The sequence below is a fragment of the Eucyclogobius newberryi genome, unplaced genomic scaffold (genome assembly GCF_026437365.1).
Source record: "Eucyclogobius newberryi isolate DKJ021-1_F unplaced genomic scaffold, fEucNew1.0.hap1 SCAF_18, whole genome shotgun sequence".
NCBI classification, from domain to species: domain Eukaryota; kingdom Metazoa; phylum Chordata; class Actinopteri; order Gobiiformes; family Gobiidae; genus Eucyclogobius; species Eucyclogobius newberryi.
This window is the reverse complement of record NW_027315812.1, coordinates 8,605,166-8,618,898: the sequence shown is the minus strand read 5'-3', so window position 1 is coordinate 8,618,898 and position 13,733 is coordinate 8,605,166. Positions and strand designations below refer to the sequence as shown.

The following is a 13,733-nucleotide window of genomic DNA, read 5'->3' as shown; positions in this document are numbered from 1 at the left end:
TTTATTTTGATTAACAACTGAAATCAAATCAAATCAAATCAATTTATTTTTGAAATGCATCGAGTCGAGTGCTGTGCCTTTTAATATTTTTACTGGTTTACGACATTTTATAGGTTACATACAGTTTTCGCCAGGAATAAAGTAACCAAAATGACTGGGGCTAGTGACTATAGTCAAATTGTAATAATTTTGTTACTAGCTAGAATCCAAAACTGCTCAAATAAGAGAGCAAACACACAAGGTCCGTGTTTCCTGACTTTTCATTCGTTAAACAGCATCATGTGATCACTTGCCTACCAAAACAAAGAGCTGCGGCGCTAGACTAGCTGTGATGCTAACTCATTCAGCTGTGATGCTAACTCATTCTGCTGTGATGCTAACTCATTCCGCTGTGATGCTAACTCATTCCGCTGTGATGCTAACTCATTCTGCTGTGATGCTAACTCATTCCGCTGTGATGCTAACTCATTCCGCTGTGATGCTAACTCATGCCGCTGTGATGCTAACTCATGCCGCTCCGCTGTGATGCTAACTCATTCCGCTGTGATGCTAGCTCCAATTATATTTAAATAATAACATTGTGTCAAATACTGTAAGTCTAATAATAAACATGTTAATGCTCAAAATAAAATAAAATACTTAAATAAAATAAGTATACATACATAAAATAATATATACATAAATAAAAAAGTCTTCCAGAATTCAGACTTACTCTGTCTTTCGTTGACCGGACGTGCTCCATCGTGGGCCCCTGGATCTGATATGCCACTGCGTTACTCGGCTAAAGACCAAGAAATACAAGTTTTAAAAAGATAAACCAACTTGTGTGGATAATATTCAAGTGCAAACCTCGTCTTGTGGGATGAAGTTGTTTGAGAGGTAGATCAAACTGCCGAGCTGCAACGACAAAAACACAAAAATCAGTTTTGTGTTCGGGCTAACAAACAAGAGCGAGTCATCTTTTACCAAGAAAACCTGTGAAAGACATTCTGCTGCTCGTCACGGTGAAACGTCACAATGAAGAGGCGGAGCTTATGGCTATGAAGAGGCGGAGCTTATCGCTATTAGTTTTGTGTGCAAAAGTTCATAAAGCCGATCAGACACTTGAGGAACAGTAACTTAAAACAACGACGGGAATGAAAGAAAATGAAAGATCTCACTGCTGTTTGGTCAGTCTCAATAATCGTGAATAATCGTTACATCCCTTTCTGGACACGCTCAATTTGCCTGTTATGTCAGAAGAACAAACGGAGCGATGCGTTCACCTCAGAGTGGAATAAAGCTCTAAAAGACACACTTCCTCCTTTACCTTTGTCCACTTTAAACTGGCACTTAAGAAGACTCATAACCCTGATACCAAGAGAAGGGAAGGACCGAAAGGACTGTGCCTCATATAGACCTATTTCTGTTCTGAATGTGGTGTTCTGAATTAGTATATACACCAAAAAACTTATTCCACAATGATCAAACAGGATTCATTACCAAATAATCGTTAAATCATGACGTTTTTCTCCACAATAATTGTCACTCCAACTCAAATTTGACACCGTGTTGTCCCGAGTCTCTTCTAAAGTCAAGAGGGATGTTATTAAACTAATTTACGGTGCTTTATTGGGTCAGTCCAGCACTCACGAACACAGGAACAGTCCCAGAATGCACCGCGGCGGCCGCTTTGCACTCGACACCGTGCCGATGACACAAGGGGCGTGTCTCACCTGTATCTCCTTCCAGCCCTGAGACACTTTGATGTAGAGACTGGCCGTGGTGGACACGAAGGCCATGGAGCCCTCGGCGTCCCTGAGCGTGTGCTGCATCATGCTCTCCCGACTCGAAAACACCTTCAGCTGGACAAACAGAAGCCACAGAAGCGTTGTTTTTTTTGTCACGGGAAAATGCGGAGGCGGGTTACGTGAAAACTCACAGACGCGCCGTGGCCTGGAGGTCCGGGTGGGCCTGGGGGTCCCGCAATGCTCACTGTAATCGAGTCAGAACACTTGTTACAGATCGTACAGGGCGTCGCTTAAGTTCTCGTTGGTAGATTATGGAGAAAACAGTAAAAATGACTAATATAAAGAGTTAATAGGACAAAAAAAACAAAAAAAAAACAGGACTAAACCAGGACTAAACCAGGGCCAACAAAGACTTAACAAGACTTAAATCTGGGCCAAACAAAGACTATATTCCTGGACTAAACAAGGACTAAACCAGCTATAATCAGACTACACCAGGGCCAAATGAAGACTATATTCCTGGACTAAACAAGGACTAAACCAGCTATAATCAGACTACACCAGGGCCAAATGAAGACTATATTCCTGGAGTCATTTCAATCACAAACGTATCATATTTTTACTTGTATGTATTTGAAAAATGCCAATGACCTGTTCCGTATCTGGAGCCGGAGGAGGGTCCGGGAGGTCCGGGGGGTCCGGGGGGGCCAGGTCGGCCGTACCCGGGAACTCCGGGGGAACCGGGAACTCCAGGAGGGCCGGAAGGTCCCATCGTGGTGTCACCTTTAGGACCCTGTGGAAGAGGAGTTCAGCTCGGGTCAGGTCTTTGTGCTCATAACGCTGTGTGAGCGTGAGATGGAGGGAGGTTTTTATCCTCTTTATGATCAATAATTCAATGACTAATAAACAAAAACACAATACAACTGACCAAACAGAAAATACAAGCAACTACAGGTAATTAAAATGGAAATCACCACAAACAACAACAGATGACAGGGACTTATTTTACAGCAGAGATTCTGTTGTTTGTGAAAAGTAGACGACAGAAACGAGCTAAAATTGTAAAAATGCAGTAGAAGAGGGTCCGACTATGGCTACGGAGGGGCGTGGTGCGGAGGGGCGTGGTGCGGCGGGGCGTGGTACGAAAGGGCGTGGCAGGAAGGGGCGTGGCAGGGAGGGGCGTGGCACGGAGGGGCGTGGCAGGAAGGGGCGTGGCACGGAGGGGCGTGGCACGGAGGGCCGTGGTGGAACAGATCTACCTACAGCAGAGTGGGACACATTTTAATGATGAGATTTGCCTTTAAAATGTAACAATGTAAACAACATTAATGAGCCTGAACTGCACATCACGCTGCTGTTTATAACATAAGTGTTATTATAATTGTGTTAATTTGAAAATGTAAAGTGATTACTGGTATTTAAGTTTATTGGACGGGGTCTTTGCACTTTTGTATTGCACTTTACATCAAGACTATGCAGGATTTGAAGCTCAAATATCTTTTTTGATAAATGTTTTCTAAGGCTATGAATCTACTTCTATCAGCAAACTTGAAGTATTAAATTAGATTATTCATTTCACTTCATTTTGTGGACCTAAAACTACTTTAAACAAATTACTGAGCTCAACATTGGGAATTTTCCAGACTTTTTCTCTGATATTTGGTTATTCAAAAATGTAATATTCACCAACTGAAATATGAATGTGATTGATTAATTGACTGTTTTTTTGTTTTTGCTTGCAGCTTCTTTTGGGGAGGGAGAGGGTAGGGACATTCAGCAAATGGTCGATGCAGTGAAGCTAAGTGTAAACAGTGGCATTAAACCCCTGCACCACCGGTGAGGGCGGGACACGAGCGGAGTCTAAAACGTGAGGCGTTGTTTGTATCAGAGACTCACCACGGGACCGGCCCGTCCAGGGAAACCGGGTCGTCCCACATACCCAGACTCGCCTTTGTCGCCCTTGTCCCCTTTAAGACCATCCTCGCCCTGTGTACAGTAAATAAACAACATAAACAAACAAACAAACAAACAAACAAACAGTACAATGTGCGAACTCAAGACATATTTTAAGACGGTGGTGTTTTATGGTGTGAACTGTTGCTAGGGACGTCCATCATCAAATCTACCGTATTTTCTGGAGTATAAGTCGCACCAGCCCAAAAATGCATAATAAAGTGTGAAAAAAAAAAACAAAAAATCACATAAAAGTCGCTCCGGAGTATAAGTATAAGTATATCAGTATAAAGGGAGTGTCTACAGAGCCGCGGCGCGCGGCCGAAACTGCCATGTTATTTTGTGCCGCGGCTCCTGAAACTGCTGCGCTATTTGACCGCGCCGCGGCTCTGTAGCCACGGCCAAGTATAAATAAGTATAAGTCGCACCCCGGCCAAAACTATGAAAAAAGGTGCGACTTATAGTCCAGAAAATACAGTACTCTCTTTTTGGTTAAAGCCACATTTTTTCCAATTATGACTTGTAAGAACCTGTAGTAAACATTTATCAGTTTTACATCTGTGAAATTACAGTTTGTGAAGACATTTTGAAACTTGAAGGAGAAAAAAAATACAGGAAGTAGAGCTGAATCCCTCTGTGATGTCATCAATGTGCGACGAGCCATTGAAAACAGAGACACAGTTTACACTTAACTGACTGATCATTCAACAAACATAAAGGTGTTTTATGGTATTATTGTTTGTCAAATCATAACTGTCGTGTCATTTATATGGATTTTGGCTCTTGTTTACAGTCTGGTTGCTAGGTAACAGCTGTGGAATTCCCTCTATCTGTGCCACATCTGCTGCTCGTGTACAACCAGGAAGTACAAACATAAACTTTACAAAAATGGTCAAACTGGAGACAAATGGGAAAATTGTTGAATGAAATCTGAACTATAATTGTGTTCACTGCGTTTGAGTTTAAGGAGTCTTTTATGGTATTTATTTTCATATAAAATGGTCATAAACACTCTGTAACTGTAATATGCACTGTCCCTATCGAACAAATAAAGGCATAAATACATAGATGAACACAGCACAGGTATAAACATGTATGGCACAGACAGCAACATCATAAGACAGATATTGTTAAGTACTGGTTTGTAAAGTAGTACCGTAATTTCCACACTATAAGGGGCACTTAAAAGCCTTAAATGTTCTCAAAAAACGACTTATAATAAATTTACAATCTATTATTTTTTTTAACACACAGCAACAACATTTACATAACACAAACTAACCTATACAAAGAAATAGAGAAGAAAAAAATAATAAATATATATACACATTCACCGCATTATAATATAATCCAGTGCGCCTTATATATGGATTAATTCTGGCTGTGTTTACTGACCTCAAAGCGATTTTAAGATAAGATAAGATAAGATATTCCTTTATTGTCCCACATGGGGAAATTTCATTGGTGCAACGCAGGTAGATCCAGAGGTAGATCCAGAAGAACAGATCACTTATAGGAAGTCTGAAAAACACTTTCAGTAGAAGATCTCCTATAAATAAATAAAAACTCCCATAGACAAATAAATAAACAAATACCATTGCATGTGATCACGACAGTAATTGCACATGAATATGTAATTTATGTGGTGCACGTTTTGTTACGTTTAATGCGCCTTATAGTCCGTTGCGCCTTATATATGAAAAATTCTCGAAAATTGACCATTCGTTGACAGTTCGCCTTATACAGCGGAAAATACGGTAAAATAAGAACTTCAGTTTCTTACCCAGCCTCTTGTGAAAAAGTCTGAAAACACAGAAAGATGAAAGTCCGTTATGCTTTTCTAAACGACACAATATAATGCTTTAATGTAACTGTTTATGTACCCGGCGAAGGCGCTCCAGGCAGTCCTCGCTCCCCCTTTTCTCCCTTCGTTCCATTTGGACAATTACCTATTTATTCACCAGAATGAGTCGAGTTTGAAATAGAACGATTAACGGGATGGGTTACGGGACGGTCCACTCACCTGCTGTTGTCGTACCGTCCGGATTGAGCTGCGAAAAGCATCAGAAAGTGTTAAATGGCGGCTTGTTTGACCTTTGCCCCCCGCGTGATGTCATGCAGATGTTAGTCACTGAAAGCTACAGGAACGTCATGCAAAACGTGTGAGGAAACCACATCTTTTCACGGTGATTCACTCTGAACGAGCTTGAATTGAGCGTCCCGAGGCGAAGACGCGGATTTTTACCTTTTAACTCTGGTTTTATTTGCATCAAAGTCTGATTATAATCGGACGGCGAAAAGCGAGTAATCAGAAAATACTCAAAAAAAAACGATCTGATTTTGAGTTAATTTTATTCCTTTTTGGTGGTATTCTTATGAAACAAATGGACTTTAACGCAAACGTGACTTAATAAAGGCGCTCTCTTTTGTGCGCCTGAAGAAACAGTCATTGCGCCCTCTGCTGGCGTCACTTTAAGTTACAAGATCCTCATTTCAGCAAGTGTCGACACTGAATAAAACCGAAGAGAACAGAAGAGAAATGGACCTTTCCTGGATTGAATATAAGACCGTAAAGAAAGCACTATCATTTATGTTTAAAATGTTGGTCTGTTGATCAGAAAAAGAGCATTTTATTAATAATTGTGGTCGTTATTGAATGTATTGAACATATTTGAGACTCAGAAACTGCAAATCTCATCACAATTTCAATGCTTTTCAAACCGTACAGCGCTGGTTTGATCTGGAATAAGGATCCAAACTAAACGCACGTCCCAACGACGTAAGGAGCGATAAAGAGGTGTTAATGTCTCGTAAAGGCAGGCATCTTTAGGAGGGTCATGCGGGTTTGTGTTCAGGACAAGAAGACGTGGACCGTCCCGGGACTTACGGGCATTTTGCAGTGAGGTCTGGGAGGAACGGGGAAGACGGTCTTCATGTGGCACAGGAGGTACAATAACGTGAGATTACAACACGGTTCAGAGCGGTTTATGAGAGGTGGAGGTTAAAGGGGGTGCGACTTACTCCTTTGGGGCAGTTGAAAGCTCCTGGTCGACCTGGAGCACCTGGAGGACCTGGAGGACCCTGTGAAAAGAGAGTATTAGTCTTTTTAGGTTTATGGCTGTTCCCTTGAATGTTGATTTGTTTTATATATTGTTTCATTTTGACTCTCCCTTATGTCCTTGGAGAAACATTTAAATATGAAAAGAATGACATGATTAAAGTGAAGCCACTGCAGGATTCAAACCCTGGTCCCCTGCGTCCCAACCCAATGCAACAAACGCATTATGACACCCATCATTTTTAAGACTCAAAAAGATCCGGGGCTTTTGGAAAAACATCCGGGGCTCAAGCCCCAAAGCCAGGCCCTAGCTACGCCCGTGCTGTGAACATGTTCAAACCGTCCAAACACAGGACTTACTGGCTGACCACTGGAGTCTCCTTTCTCTCCGGTTCGTCCATTCACACCCGGACGTCCCTGCATCGGAAAAACACGTGAGATCATGTTCATTACACCGGATATTTCTGCGAGAAGTGAATCAAAAGTCGTTCTCACAGGTCGTCCCGGAAAGCCAAACTCTCCCTTTGGTCCCGAGGGTCCAACCGGCCCCTAAAGTCAAAACAATGACTCAATGAAAACATGAATATTTGGAGTTTAAGTAGAGAAAAGTACTCTAAAGTCTGTTGGACGATACTCACTGGTAATCCCGGAGGTCCAGCCACGCCCACGTCGCCCTGAGGGTCAAAACCAGTCGCATTCATAACTCTGGTCACTTAAAGGTTATCGCGAAAGCTTTGAATCTGACCTTTGCACCCTGAGGTCCCGTTGGTCCCGCCGCAGCTGAGATCACGGTTCCATTCGCGGTCACGATGAACCCGGGTTCCCCTCTGTCGCCCTGGTGACCAAACACATGCATGGTGAGATTGTGAATGTTAGAAAAACGTCACGCGCTCGTGAAATGTGAAACGTGAGATGATTTTAGTGTGTTTATCTCAAAGCTGAACTGAGTAACTGTGGCAATAGAGCGCCCCCTGCAGCTCCCGTGTGAAAAGATAAAAAAAACTACGGTATATGTATGTATTTTGTGCCCACATTTTTCTATTTCTTTCTATCTTTATCATGAGAAGTCAGTATAATTGCAGACAAAAACATTTAACGATGCCAAATATGCAAAAGGGCCAGGGTTTCTCAGGAGGGTTTGTTTTTTCCACTCCGAGACAGCAGAGGGCGACGACGAGCACTTCATACACACATATTTAATCAAACAAAGATGTCCAAAAAGGTGAAAAATGTGACATAGTTCTGCTTTAAGAACATGTCTACTCCTTTTGTGGGATCTTTTAATTATGATTCTGACTTTGAATATTTCTCCATTTATTCCTTTTTGTCTTCTGATTAAAAGAACTATCACAGCAAAACATAAAGGAAACGCTAAAACCTTCTTATTTTCAGTCAAAGCACCCATTCTGTCAGTTTATACGCCAAAAATCACAGAAAAAACAGGCTCTTTATGTGGAATTGTTCCTTTTTTTTCCTTTTCTTCTTTTTTATGGAGCCATTAAATCTCAGTTTGAGTTAAATTAGCTTCAACTTAGAAAAGAAAATAGTCGAAACTCAAATGCTGAATCTAGTGTCCATTAGTCCAAACTTCCAACAGCAGACTGACTCCTATTTTTATTTATCAAAAACATCTAGGCAGGATTTGAAATGTGACTTTCTTTTGTGCAGATTAGAGTAAATTAGAGTAAATCAGAGACAAAAAATAATAATCACACGAGACAAAAACAACAGTCTCAGCTTCACAAAGAGCTGAGGCGTTTGTTTGTCACAAGGCTCCTTTTAATCAGGCGTTTGAAGTGTTTGAAGTGTTTGAATCAATGTCAGTATTTGCTCTGACAAAGTTTGAATTCTGGAGTCTGTACAATCCTCACCTTGAGTCCTGGAGGTCCCTGAACACCTCGTAACCCCATGTCGCCTTTAGGCCCCTGTGGCCCCTGAAAACACAACCATAAACATCAACTGTGCAACATACTACAACTATTTGAAATAAATAAAATAAATAAAATAAATAAAATAAATAAAATAAATAAAATAAATAAAATAAATAAAATAAATAAAATAAATAAAATAAATAAAATAAATAAAATAAATACAATAAATACAATAAATAAAATAAAGCACTGTCACATATGTATTATTCACAAAAACCCTAACCCCAGTAAAAATATGTCAATGACTGGCTTTTGTTTTGTCTGTTGTCATTGATTAGTTAATGTTTATTTTCTTCAGTTGTAAATGGTTAAATATCAACTGTACAAAATACTAAAACGATTTGAAATGAATAAAAACGTGCTATATTTCCCGACACTTACGGCGGGCCCCAGAGCGTCCAGAATCCCCGAGACATTGAAGCCACCGTCTGTGTCGTTCAGAAGCTGCGGAGCAAAAACAAAAGCAAAATTACTTTTCCGTCGAGCGTCTGAGACTTTCGGTCACTTTTCCGGCGCCGCACTGACTTCCTGGAGGTTGACGATTTGTCCCGGCGCTCCGGGAGGTCCTGGTGGTCCGGGTAAACCCACTGCATCACGTCCCGACTCGCCCTGAAACAACAGTCACGCATGTTTAGTCTGTGAATATGACGTTTCGCTTCAATAAACTCTTTTCTCGTAAAGATGTGAGAAATACAGTTGTACTTTTGATTTGCTGTGAAAAAATAACAAAATAAATCATGAATTGAGTTGAATTTAGGCTTTTACCTTTTGTCCTTGACCACCTTTGTCTCCTATGGGCCCCTGTAGAAAAGAGACAAAATATCATAATTTGATATCTTATTATGCAATTCTCCCTGAACGAGAATGTGTTTTTAAATGTTGCTTTAATTTTAGATCAGATCACAACATATTTTCAATGATTAAATTACATCAGATCTAAACTAACTAACTAAAAAACTAAAACAAATACCTAATTAACAGTTAGATAGCTTTTTATGACACTGAATGTAAACAACAAAACTACATCTTGCCCCAACTCTATGTTTTTGAGCTTCACCAAACGTTTAATTTATGGGAAAATGTGTAAAATGACGGATAAAGTGCCATTTTTAATTTTAACTGGAAAAATGTCTAATCTCCTATTAAATAAACAAATCACGTAAAATGCAGTAGTAAAAGTCTTAAAAAGCAGACTCTGATGTCGCTCACGTGTAACTGAGTGGTTTTACTACGAAAAACACATTAGGATTTTTCATATTTTGTGATATTCTGAGGTTTGTATTGAAATCGTAATATGTTCCACGTCTTATTTGCCTCAATTTAGGGCTTTAGAAACTATTAAAGGGTCTACAAGCACTTAAAAACACTGAATTAACCACTTAGAAACTATTAAAGGGTCTACAAGCACTTAAAAACACTGAATTAACCACTTAGAAACTATTAAAGGGTCTACAAGCACTTAAAAACACTGAATTAACCACTTAGAAACTATTAAAGGGTCTACAAGCACTTAAAAACACTGAATTAACCACTTAGAAACTATTAAAGGGTCTACAAGCACTTAAAAACACTGAATTAACCACTTAGAAACTATTAAAGGGCCGACTAGCACTTAAATAACACTGAATTAACCACCAGCCTCTAAGTTAGCAGCTCGTTATAAAAAGCGTAAAATAAAGTGTTACCAAAACAGACAAAACGAGGTAAAACAAGGCTGTGAGGAATAACGTGTCCATGTTCTTGCTCATAACTCACCCGTTCACCCTTTACTCCCTCCAGTCCTGGGAAGCCGGGTCGCCCGATGACACCCAGCTCGCCCTTTTTTTAAGCATCAGAGAAAACACAATCAACAACGCTAAAAGTGCAGCGTCACGTCTGAGATATTAATGCTGTTACAGACGCCAGACAAACCTTTGGACCTGGTTTTCCCGGAGCTCCATCGACACCATCCTTACCCTGGGAAAATAATAAAATAAAAACATACAAAATAAATAATAATACTAAAAATAATAAACAAAATAAATAAAATAAAATAAATAAAATAAATAAAATAAATAAAATAAATAAAATAAATAAAATAAATAAAATAAATAAAATACAATAAAATACAATAAAATACAATAAAATACAATAAAATACAATAAATAAAATAAAAATAAACACATGAAAATAAATAATAATAATAATAATAATAAATGGATCAAAAAACAAAATAAATACAATTAAATAATTAAAATAAATAAAGCACTTTTACATGTATTATTCACAAAATCCCTAACCCAGTAAATAATACAAAATATGTTAATGACTGGCTTTTGTTTTATATTTTGTCAATGATTAGTTGATGTTTATTTTTGTCAGTTGTAAATGCTTTGTTTAAAACTGATTCCATTTAGAGTAACATTTAGTGAAAATAGAGCGATTCCTTTCTTACCCTCGGTCCAGGAAGTCCCGGGACCCCAGCGTGACCCTAAGGATGAGAAAAGTGCCATTTAATAATAATCTACTACAGTGTTTCTCATTTTAGTATAATTTTTCCTTCGAGCGTGGACTGATTTTGGAAAGCGTGCCTTCTGTTAAGCTGCTCCCACAGCTTGGAAAACATGTCAAACTGAATTAAAACTCTGTGAGTCAGTTTCTTTTAGGCGTTTTAGCTTGATTAAAAAATAAAATAAAGTATTGAGTAAGAGTTAAAAAATCAATACACATGTGGTCCTCCTCAGCTGTATTTTTAGCTCTTTGCAGTATATTTTGTTTTTTTTAAATCTACAGCTAATGTATTCATGTCATCCCATAGTGATCGAGCACTGTATCAGCCTCTGATTAGAAATATTTCCACGTTCATTTGTGGAAACCCAAAAGACCAAGTGCAACAACAAAAATATGTGATTTATAAATAAAACTTTTACATAATTTACACAAAAAAATCCATTTCAAGTCATCAATAAATATATGAATTCATGCATAACCTTGTCATAAGCTATTCATAAGAAATATTAAACTCAAGACCATCCATTTTTAATTTAGATTTGCAAATATTAGACCTTATTTCGAGATAAATGCTGCACTTTCAAAACCCCAGTCTTGGTTTTGTCCCGGTTTGGACCTGGTATAGTTTTAGTTTGGTCCTCGCGTGAACTTCATTTAAACCTGTTTCCCGTGTCCCGGTTGTCGTCGCACTTCAACATCAAATGCTCATTGATATTCCGTGCGGTGATTTCATATATTTGTGTGTTTTTACCTGTGAACTGGTCAGCGCTGGTCCAAACCCGCTCTGCACTTCCACTTCTGAGTCCTAAAGATAAAGCCGACGCAACTTTATTACATCAGACAAAGATAATTCAGTCTTTTTCTCAACGTTTTGCTCCTTGGCGTGTTTAAAATGCAACGTAAGCTCAATTTAAAACACTTAAGACCGAGGTTACGTTCACACTTGATCCTGGTTTGAGCCCAGTTTAGTCCTGAAAGTAGACGTGGTTTGGGCCGGTTATAGTCCAGGTTTAGTCTGACTTCTTCTCTCTTCTTCTCTGACTGACTTCTGTTTCACTCTAAAATGAATTGTCGTTACCTCATAGTCCAGCTCGTACACTCTCCCTGGAGGTCCGGGGGGTCCAGGAGGTCCGGGGAGACCTCGGGAACCCGGCTGCCCCTCGGGACCCTCTGATCCTGGGACACCGGGGAAACCTGCTGGGCCCTGGTCTCCCTGGAAACCGACAGAAGAGGGACAACTCAGGACGGAATAAGGACATGAAAAACTTGTTTGTATTTGTTATTGGGATCCCCATAATCGATCATAAATATGATGATAAAAGAATTAATACAACAACACAAATCCAGAAGCATTATAAAACTCATGTGAATGTGAGTCAATAATACAACTTTAAAAGAAATAAGGTTTGATAGACCTGAGTGCTAATGAATAGTTTGGATTTTGATGAATAATTTTGATAAATATTTATTTTAGCAAGCTTAAAACACAACAATAAAACAAAAAACACAGAAAGCAAGTGTTGTGCCTGTGATAAGCACCTACCGTATTTTTCGGACTATAAGTGGCACCTTTTTTCATAGTTTTGGCCGGGGTGCGACTTATACTCCAGAGCAACTTATATGTGATATTATTAACGCAGAAGAAGAATCTGCACTTCCTCTTCCTCTGGAGTTTGTGGAGTTGTTTAGAAGTGACACAGAGGAAGAAGAATTCAATGGATTTAGTGATTTGGGGTAAAACTGATGCTTTGGTAAACGTGTTAGCATGTTCTTTATGCTATAGTTATCTGAATAACTGTTCATATGTTACGTTAACATACCAGACACTTACCACAGTTCTGTCTGTGCCTCATGTAGCTGAAGGTGTTAGCGTTAGCATACGTACACCTATTCACCATGTTCTCTCATCTGTTATTATTTTAAACTGCTTTTTAAGATGAAATGTCTGTTCTTGGTATTGGAATTTATCAAACACATTTCCTCAAAAAATACGACTTATACTCCAGTGCGATATATGCGTATATTATACATTTTCTGGCTGGTGCGACTCATACTCCAGAGCGACTTATGATCCGGAAAATACTGATGGTACTTGTGTCAATGAACTGAACTTTTCCCACCCGTTCGTCCTATTGTTCCGCCTCTGTCGAGTGACTGACAGGGGGATTTAACCAATCACAGTGAAGTGTGAACTCCCAGAAGCAGGAAGTGAGTTAGGGTGAAATAATTACCTTTGTTCCTGGTTGTCCACTTAAACCAGTTTCACCCTGAAAAACAAACACAAACAATTCACTGACAAAATCGTACAACTTGAAGGTTCAGCTCGACACATTATGTTACGTTATTAGCAAAAATGTTACATCAAATTTCTTGATCGTCAACAGCTAAATCGATATGAAGTCATGTCGTGTTCTGTATGTGGCATTGACCTTGTCTCCCTTCGCTCCTGTGGATCCCGGCGCGCCATCTTTTCCGTCAGATCCCTAAAAAACAAACACTTTCAACAACCTAAAACTGGAAGCGAGGTTATTTATTCTGAAACGTGCCATTTCCGCTATAAAAGTGTAAGTT

General features: G+C 39.3%; 1 protein-coding gene across 1 annotated transcript in view; it reads right to left on the bottom strand.

Annotated features, from left to right (window-relative positions):
• Positions 1–13,733, bottom strand: part of LOC140364937 (uncharacterized) — a 143,803-nt gene that overhangs the window by 3,966 nt on the left and 126,104 nt on the right. Inside the window, exons 17-42 of the mRNA XM_072451316.1 lie at positions 13,592–13,645; positions 13,394–13,429; positions 12,241–12,375; positions 11,914–11,967; positions 11,107–11,142; positions 10,584–10,628; positions 10,428–10,490; positions 9,438–9,473; positions 9,198–9,281; positions 9,054–9,116; positions 8,613–8,675; positions 7,487–7,576; positions 7,380–7,415; positions 7,237–7,290; positions 7,102–7,158; positions 6,705–6,764; positions 6,571–6,612; positions 5,707–5,734; positions 5,567–5,632; positions 5,467–5,486; positions 3,627–3,716; positions 2,382–2,523; positions 1,922–1,974; positions 1,716–1,844; positions 850–897; positions 713–781 (exon numbers count right to left, since the gene is read on the bottom strand). Of these exons, the coding sequence (XP_072307417.1) occupies positions 713–781; positions 850–897; positions 1,716–1,844; positions 1,922–1,974; positions 2,382–2,523; positions 3,627–3,716; positions 5,467–5,486; positions 5,567–5,632; positions 5,707–5,734; positions 6,571–6,612; positions 6,705–6,764; positions 7,102–7,158; positions 7,237–7,290; positions 7,380–7,415; positions 7,487–7,576; positions 8,613–8,675; positions 9,054–9,116; positions 9,198–9,281; positions 9,438–9,473; positions 10,428–10,490; positions 10,584–10,628; positions 11,107–11,142; positions 11,914–11,967; positions 12,241–12,375; positions 13,394–13,429; positions 13,592–13,645 (1,653 nt within the window). The remainder of the gene's footprint in view (positions 1–712; positions 782–849; positions 898–1,715; positions 1,845–1,921; positions 1,975–2,381; positions 2,524–3,626; positions 3,717–5,466; positions 5,487–5,566; positions 5,633–5,706; positions 5,735–6,570; positions 6,613–6,704; positions 6,765–7,101; positions 7,159–7,236; positions 7,291–7,379; positions 7,416–7,486; positions 7,577–8,612; positions 8,676–9,053; positions 9,117–9,197; positions 9,282–9,437; positions 9,474–10,427; positions 10,491–10,583; positions 10,629–11,106; positions 11,143–11,913; positions 11,968–12,240; positions 12,376–13,393; positions 13,430–13,591; positions 13,646–13,733) is intronic.